Source organism: Perca fluviatilis, chromosome 19 (assembly GCF_010015445.1).
Source record: "Perca fluviatilis chromosome 19, GENO_Pfluv_1.0, whole genome shotgun sequence".
Classification (NCBI taxonomy): Eukaryota; Metazoa; Chordata; class Actinopteri; order Perciformes; family Percidae; genus Perca; species Perca fluviatilis.
Genome location: NC_053130.1, coordinates 759,259 through 769,258, shown reverse-complemented (window position 1 = coordinate 769,258; position 10,000 = coordinate 759,259). Strand labels below are relative to the sequence as shown.

Sequence of the window (10,000 nt, the reverse complement as noted above, 5' to 3'; positions counted from 1 at the left end):
AGACACAGAGAGACACACACACACACACACACACACACACACACACACACACACACACACACACACACACACACACACACACACAGAGAGACAGAGAGACACACACACAGACACCGTTAAACAGCTGTTCTCTTTATAATTGTCTCCGTTTCAACAGGAACTGAAACATAAAGTCTACTTGTGCTACGTTGGGGGTTAAACAACACACACGTTCCAGTGCCCCCTTTGGGAGAATCTGTTTTGGGCGTGAACGCCATGTTGTGCGTGCGTCTTCGTACCCTGAGCGAGGGCGAGTCCTCGGCCTCGTGGGCGTCTCTTCAGGATGGACTTGGTGGGCTGGCTCAGCATCTCCTCCAGCTCCTTGCGGCGCCGAGCGCTCTGCAGCTCCCTGAACTCCTTCGGGGGGTTCTCGTGGTCGCTCTCGTTCCCGCTGCTGGAGGTCGAGCTGCTGCTGGAGCTGCGGCTCCTCGGGCGGCTCTTACTGCGCCCGCGGCTCGCCGCCCGGCTGTAGCTCCGCCCCCTGGACCTGGACCTGGACCTGGACCTGGAGACATTAACCGGTGCTTTAACCTCTGGGTCTGAAATCAACACTCGCCAAGTAACTCTCAGAGAGTTATCGGGTATAAATGGTGCTACCAAAGCACCATTTTTTGTGATTGTTGCGGGCCAAAAACTTTAACTAGGGGTCCCTGAGCTACTAGGGGTTGAGTGCCTTGCTCAGGGACACATTGGTTGATGTATCACATTGGGAATTGAACCCAGATCTTCCACACCAAAGCCATGTGTCATATCCACTGCACTATCACCACCCACATTTACAGAAATGTTATTTATAAATAAAATAACTCATGTTAGGAGTTAAACTTATATAACTATAAGTTACTTGATGTTTTTGTCCAGAACATCAAACGTTACACACAGCGGACAAGCGCGGCCGTGCTAACTCTGCAGGTTTTTGAATGAAGTTTGGTGTAAATGTGCTACTAAATCGGCCGTTTTAGTAATGAAGTTTGGTGTAAATGTGCTACTAAATCGGCCGTTTTAGTAATGAAGTTTGGTGTAAATGTGCTACTAAATCGGCATTTTTTTGAATGAAGTCTGGTGTGAATGTGCTACTAAACCGGCAGTTTTAGTAATGAAGTTTGGTGTGAATGTTACGGCTGCTCGATTATGGAAAAACACATAATCATGATTATTTTGGTCAATATTGAAATCACGATAATTTGACATGATTACTCGTTAACTTCTGTAAAGATGTTGCAATTATTGAACTTATTATTGAGCGGAAAAAGTTAAATAAATCAACAGTAAAAAAAAAAAAAACATCTGTGAAATTTGACTTAATACTTTTCCTATTTAAACTTTATTTTTTCATTCAGAACACGAGAGAAAATAAGAGTTTACTTTGCAAAACTAATGAGCTAAATAATTGTTTTTCTCGATTATTCTGTTTTTGTGATCGTTGGGAGCCGAAATCATAATCACGATTACATTTCAATTAATTGCACAGCCCTAGTGAATGTGCTACTAAATCGGCAGTTTTTTTAATGAAGTCTGGTGTAAATGTGCTTCTAAATCGGCAGTTTTTTTTAATGAAGTTTGGTGTGAATGTGCTACTAAACCGGCAGTTTTTTGAATGAAGTCTGGTGTGAATGTGCTACTAAATCGGCTGGTTTTTTGAATGAAGTTTGGTGTGAATGTGCTACTAAATTGGCAGTTTTTTTGAATGAAATCTGGTGTGAATGTGCTACTAAACCGGCAGTTTTTTTTAATGAAGTTTGGTGTGAATGTGCTACTAAACCGGCAGTTTTTTTAATGAAGTCTGGTGTAAATGTGCTTCTAAATCGGCAGTTTTTTTTAATGAAGTTTGGTGTGAATGTGCTACTAAACCGGCAGTTTTTTGAATGAAGTCTGGTGTGAATGTGCTACTAAATCGGCTGGTTTTTTGAATGAAGTTTGGTGTGAATGTGCTACTAAATTGGCAGTTTTTTTTGAATGAAATCTGGTGTGAATGTGCTACTAAATCAGCAGTTTTTTGAATGAAGTTTGGTGTAAATGCGCTACTAAACCGGCAGTTTTTTGAATGAAGTTTGGTGTAAATGCGCTACTAAACCGGCAGCTTTTTTAATGAAGTTTGGTGTGAATGTGCTACTAAATCGGCAGTTTTTTTAATGAAGTCTGGTGTGAATGTGCTACTAAACCGGCAGTTTTTTTGAATGAAGTTTGGTGTAAATGTTACGGCTGCTCGATTATGGAAAAACACATAATCATGATTATTTTGGTCAATATTGAAATCACGATAATTTGACATGATTACTCGTTAACTTCTGGAAAGATGTTGCAATTATTGAACTTAAAAAACAGCGGAAAAAGTTAAATAAATCAACAGTAAAAAAAAAAAAAAACATCTGTGAAATTTGACTTAATACTTTTCCTATTTAAACTTTATTTTTTCATTCAGAACACGAGAGAAAATAAGAGTTTACTTTGCAAAACTAATGAGCTAAATAATTGTTTTTCTCGATTATTCTGTTTTTGTGATCGTTGGGAGCCGAAATCATAATCACGATTACATTTCAATTAATTGCACAGCCCTAGTGAATGTGCTACTAAATCGGCAGTTTTTTTAATGAAGTCTGGTGTAAATGTGCTTCTAAATCGGCAGTTTTTTTTAATGAAGTTTGGTGTGAATGTGCTTCTAAATCGGCAGTTTTTTTTAATGAAGTTTGGTGTGAATGTGCTACTAAATCGGCAGGTTTTCTGAATGACGTTTGGTGTGAATGTGCTACTAAACAAAAATTAGCCGGCTGGCTAATACCGGCACATTTACAGAAATGTTATTTATAAATAAAATAAATGAGATCCAGACCTGCTGCGAGGGCGGCTCTTGCTTCTGCCCCGGCTCTTAGCCCGGCTCCGGTCCGGACTTCGACTCTTGCTCCGGCCCCGGCTCTTGGCCCGGCTCCGGTCCGGACTTCGGCTCTTGCTTCGCCCACGGCTTTTGGCCCGGCTGCGGTCCGGACTTCGGCTCTTGCTTCGCCCACGGCTCTTGGCCCGGCTCCGGTCCGGACTGCGGCTCTGGCTGCGGTGCCGGCTCTTGCTCCTCACCAGACTCTTGCTGCGGCCCAGGCTCTTGGCTCGGCTCCGGTCCGGACTCCGGCTCTGAGGCCGGCTCCGGCCACGGCTCCGGCTCCTCTCGTACTCGGGCCGAGGAGGGTAGTCTCTGTGTGGAGACACAGGATTCATTAGGACACGCACAATCTGCAGACGCAGAATCTCTACAGGTTTTTCTTCCGAAGAATTTCAGTAAAATTAATCAGAAGGTTTTAAAAGGTAATTACATTAGTGTAGGCAAGGTATATCAACTCATATGTAATTAAATTTTAACAGTTAAACTTAACTTTAACTATAAGTTACTTGATTGTTTTTGTCCAGAACAATAAACGTTGCACGCAGCGGACAAGCGAGGCCGTGCTAAATCTGCAGGTTTCTGAATGAAGTCTGGTGTGAATGTGCTTCTAAATCGGCAGGTTTTCTGAATGTAGTTTGGTGTGAATGTGCTTCTAAATCGGCAGGTTTTCTGAATGTAGTTTGGTGTGAATGTGCTTCTAAATCGGCAGGTTTTCTGAATGTAGTTTGGTGTGAATGTGCTTCTAAATCGGCAGGTTTTCTGAATGTAGTTTGGTGTGAATGTGCTTCTAAATCGGCAGGTTTTCTGAATGTAGTTTGGTGTGAATGTGCTTCTAAATCGGCAGGTTTTCTGAATGTAGTTTGGTGTGAATGTGCTTCTAAATCGGCAGGTTTTCTGAATGTAGTTTGGTGTGAATGTGCTTCTAAATCGGCAGGTTTTCTGAATGGAGTTTGGTGTGAATGTGCTACTAAACCATTGCAGTCATACAGGGTAAACTGGTAACAGATACAACTAACAAATTAAAGCCAATAACTGTTCTGTGTTCCTGGGTACCTGTCATGGTGGCGTGGGGGGGCGGAGCCAGACGGACCAGTCAGCTCGTTGCCAACGGTGATGACAAGGTTGTGGTCGATGGGAGCCAAACCCCGGGGTGATGGAGACCTCTGTAACACACACACACACACACACACACACAGAGAGAGAGACACACACACACACACACACACACACACACACACACACACACACACACACACACACACACACACACACAGAGAACACACACACACACACACACACACACAGAGAGAGAGACACACAAACACAGAGAGACACACACACACACACACACACAGAAAGAGAGACACACAAACACACACACAGAGAGAGACACACACACACAGAGAGACACAAACACACACACACAGATAGAGACACACAAACACACACACAGACACACAAACACACAGAAACAGACACACACACGCAGACACACAAAAACAAACACAATATGAAATAAAAGCAATCTGAAGCAGCCCCAGATAGAAGCTGATTTTCATATTAAAGTAATGGCTGCCTGAAATGTAAACAACGTGTGCTTCAGATAATATCATCAATAATAATAATGTTAAGTAAACTGCTGTTTCACAAACAATGAGCCGAAAACATCCTCAGTTCGTTAACTAACTCATTCAGAAATCAGCTGATTGAACAAGTAACGTTACTTAGTACTACCGTTACTGCAAACCCTTTATAAAGAGACCACGGTGTTTTACACCGCTAGCTGCGTTAGCTAGCGTTAGCACGGTATATCAGGGGATACAACCTAAAATAACTCATATATAATTACATTTTAACAGTTAAACTTGTATAACTATAAGTTACTTGATTGTTTTGTCCAGAACAATAAACGTTACACACAGCGAGGCCGTGCTAAATCGGCAGGTTTTTGAATGGAGTCTGGTGGGAATGTGCTTATAAACAAACTGACTTCATCTGCGCTAGCTGTATCATCGAGAGACAATAACATTAACTGGCCACAGTTTGTTTGCACATTAATTCATTAATTGTTCAATTAATTCATGGACTTTATTTTGAGCCCGACTGAAAGTTTCAAGTCGTCCGGAACATTTCGGAATAAATGTTGCACGCAGCCGACAAGCGAGGCAGTGTTAAATCAGCAGGTTTTTGAATGGAGTTTGGTGTAAATGTGCTATTAAACAAACTGACTTCCACTGCGCTGTATTTTCCAGAGACAACAACATAACTGGCTGTTTCACGTTAGTTTACCACATTAGCTTGTTTCACATTATTACACTGATTGTACAATTGATTATTGGACCTAATGGACCTTATTTTGAGCCCGACAGACTCACCTCTCTCGGCGGACCTCCGGCCCAGAACTCCCCGCCTCTGTGGCTTCCAGACCCGGGGGAAGGGTACCTCCGGCGCGGCGGGGAGCGGCGGTACGGGTCCGGCGGGGGACCGTGGTCGTGGTAGCCGGGGTGATACGGAGGCCTGGGCCTGCTCCGGTCCTCTCTGTAGCCCGGTGCCGGGTGCGGCCTCGGTCCTCGGCCTTCAAAAGGCGGCGGGTAGCCTCCTCGCGGCGGAGGCCGGCCTCGGTACATGTCCGCGCGCACAGATTCTCTGGCTTCCCGCGCTCAACCTTCTGACGTATCCAGCGTTTAGTTTAGTCAACGTAAAATGAACCTTGCAGGCACTTTACCTAAAGTTTATACAAATAATAAAGTATGTTTTTGCATAAAGACAGATTCTCAGCATCGATCATTCTCTACATGCACACAAGCCTCCTGGTTCTTCCTCTATTGACGGAAATAAACAGGCGGGACTGAAGGCGCTGCTGCCCCCTTCAGGTACTACACGGTACTGCACCGCAGCCAGCCGCCACTTCAAAGTTTATGTGCCTGTTTTTGAAGATTTTGTGTCACTTGTTTTGACCTATTTTTGCCTTTCTTCCTTTTTTCTACTGTCTTTTTTTTTCTTCGAAGCTTTTATCTCTTTTTTCAAAGTTTGTCGCTTATTTAAATTTTTTGTCACTTTTGTGCCCTAGTGTTGCCTTCCTTCTTTCTACTGTTTTTTTTTTTTTCAAAGTTTGTATGACTATTTTCGACCTATTCTTGCCTTACTTCCTTATTTCTACCGTCTTTTCCCAAGGTTTAAAAAAAAAAAGAAAAGAAAAAATCAGCATTTAAATGTTGCAATTGTTTAGTAAATCTATCGCTGACATTAGCGATTAGACTTTTTTTTTCTACCACAAACTATTTGCGCTGGTTAGGGGGTAAATGGCTTAAAAAACTGTTACATTATTGAAATAAGCTTGAGAACCACTGCCCTACAGGAACAACACGGTAATGCACCGCAGCCAGCCCCCTACAGCACTGGTTCTCAAGCTTTTTTCAATAATGTTCCCCCTTTGAACAGTGTTTTTAAGCCATGTACCCCCTATCCAGCGCCATATAATGTTTGGTAAAAAACTAGAGTCTCTATAAAGAGGAAGAATACAGCGATGTCAGCGATAGATTTACTAAACTACAGCCTTGGACCTGGAACACATTTAGATGATGATGGAAAAAGGAGACAAAACCTTTTCAAAAAACGGTAGAAAGAAGGAAGGAAGTCAACACTAGGGCGACAAAAGTGACAAAAAATTCCAAAAAGCAGAAAAATATTATTAATTATAAATTATAAATTATAAATTATTTTTGCAGTTTGGACTTCCATTAGCTGTTTAGGTTTAATTACTAATGTTAACTAGCATGTTAGTGATCAGTAATTAGCCTCTTAAAATGTCCGACTCTTTTTATTGCTATAGCCAAAGAGTCAACAACGCTTCGCTGGCTTAGTACTGCATCGTGCACTAAGCTGCTAACTGGCCCAGATGAGCCAGACAGCCCAGGCTTTTAACACCACACTCCTCCATCGCCTTCACCATATTTTGTGCGTTGTCTCGGAGCACGACGGGCACATTTTATTTCCCGATTCTCCATTCTGTAAACATGCCGTCAAACACACTGGCTATGGCGGTACCTGGAATAAAATAACATGATATACAGTACAGGCCAAAAGTTTGGACACACCTTCTCATTCAATACGTTTCCATTTTATTTTCATGACTATTTACATTGTAGATTCTCACTGAAGGCATCAAAACTATGAATGAACACATATGGAATTATGTACTTAACAAAAAAGTGTGAAATAACTGAAAACATGTCTTATATTTTAGATTCTTCAAAGTAGCCACCCTTTGATTTTTTATTAATAAGGGAAATAATTCCACTAATGAACCCTGACAAAGCACACCTGTGAAGGTAAAACCATTTCAGGTGACTACCTCATGAAGCTCATTGAGAGAACACCAAGGGTTTGCAGAGTTATCAAAAAAAGCAAAGGGTGGCTACTTTGAAGAATCTAAAATATAAGACATGTTTTCAGAATCAGAATCAGAATCAGAAAAGCTTTATTGCCAAGTATGTTTACACACACAAGGGATGTGTCTTGGTATCGTAGGTGCAAGTCACATTAAAGCATTAAAGCAACATGCACAAACACACCGAGTCGCCATATGCGGCGCCATCTCAACGCTCTCCTAACTCTCGCAACAGATACAGCATGACATGAGGAGAGGAGAGGGAAACAAAAAAGCGGCTCTCAGACTGTCCTCATAAAGATAAGAACAGCGTGGGAACAGGAAAAAACACCTCAGCATATAAGCACACAACGGTACATTTGCACTGCTGCACATAACATAACATAACATAACATAATACAACATAACATAACATAACATAACATAATACAACATAACATAATACAACATAACATAACATAACATAACATAATACAACACAACATAACATAATACAACATAACATAACATAACATAACATAATACAACATAACATAACATAACATAATACAACATAACATAACATAATACAACAAATAAATAATACAACATAACATAACATAATACAACATAACATAACATAAAAAATACAAAATAACATAATACAACACAACATAACATAATACAACATAACATAATACAACATAACATAACATAACATAATACAACATAACATAACATAACATAACATAATACAACACAACATAACATAATACAACATAACATAATACAACATAACATAACATAACATAATACAACATAACATAACATAACATAATACAACATAACATAACAATACAACATAACATAACATAAACAAACATAACATAACATAATACAACAATAACATAACAAATACAACATAACATAATACAAAATAACATAATACAACATAACATAATACAACATAACATAACATAACATAATACAACACAACATAACATAATACAACATAACATTATACAACATAGCATAACATAACATAATACAACATAACATAACATAACATAATACAACATAACATAACATAATACAACATAACATAACATAACATAACATAACATAATACAACATAACATAACATAATACAACATAACATAACATAATACAACATAACATAACATAACATAATACAACATAACATAACATAATACAACACAACATAACATAATACAACATAACATAACATAACATAATACAACATAACATAACATAATACAACACAACATAACATAATACAACATAACATAATACAACATAACATAACATAACATAATACAACATAACATAACATAACATAATACAACATAACATAACATAATACAACATAACATAACATAATACAACATAAATAACATAACATAATACAACATAACATAACATAATACAACATAACATAACATAATATAATAATATAAATAAATAACATAACATAATACAATATAACATATATAACATAATACAACATAACATAACATAACATAATACAACATAACATAACATAACATAACATAATACCATAACATAACTAATACAAATAACATAACATAACATAACAAACATAATACAACATAACATAACAATTACAACATAACATAACATAATACAACATAACATAACATAATACAACATAACATAACATAACATAATACAACATAACATAACATAATACAACATAACATAATACAACATAACATAACATAATACAACATAACATAATACAACATAACATAACATAATACAACATAACATAACATAACATAACATAACATAATACAACATAACATAACATAACATAACATAACATAATACAACATAACATAACATAATACAACATAACATAACATAATACAACATAACATAACATAACATAATACAACATAACATAACATAATACAACATAACATAATACAACACAACATAACATAACACAACATAACATAATACAACATAACATAATACAACATAACATAACATAACATAATACAACATAACATAACATAAAATAACATAACATAATACAACACAACATAACATAATACAACATAACATAACATAATACAACATAACATAACATAATACAACATAACATAACATAATACAACATAAAATAACATAATACAACATAACATAACATAATACAACATAACATAACATAACATAATACAACATAACATAACATAATACAACACAACATAACATAATACAACATAACATAATACAACATAACATAACATAACATAATACAACATAACATAATACAACACAACATAACATAATACAACATAACATAACATAACATAATACAACATAACATAACATAATACAACATAACATAACATAATACAACATAACATAACATAATACAACATAACATAACATAACATAATACAACATAACATAACATAATATAACATAACATAATACAACATAACATAACATAATACAACATAACATAACATAACATAATACAACATAACATAACATAACATAATACAACATAACATAACATAACATAATACAACATAACATAACATAACATAATACCACATAACATAACCTAATACAACATAACATAACATAACATAATACAACATAACCAAACATAATACAACATAACATAACATAATACAACATAACATAACAAAAATACAACATAA

At 37.0% G+C, this 10,000-nt stretch overlaps 1 protein-coding gene across 1 annotated transcript in view; it reads right to left on the bottom strand.

Moving 5' to 3' along the window:
• znf318 (zinc finger protein 318) overlaps positions 1–5,745 on the bottom strand; it is a 42,877-nt gene extending 37,132 nt beyond the window's left edge. The window contains exons 1-4 of the mRNA XM_039784670.1: positions 5,287–5,745; positions 3,965–4,074; positions 2,870–3,223; positions 211–544 (exon numbers count right to left, since the gene is read on the bottom strand). Coding sequence (XP_039640604.1) covers positions 211–544; positions 2,870–3,223; positions 3,965–4,074; positions 5,287–5,538 — 1,050 coding nt within the window. The 5' untranslated portion in view covers positions 5,539–5,745. The remainder of the gene's footprint in view (positions 1–210; positions 545–2,869; positions 3,224–3,964; positions 4,075–5,286) is intronic.
• Between the last annotated feature and the right edge of the window lie 4,255 nt (positions 5,746–10,000).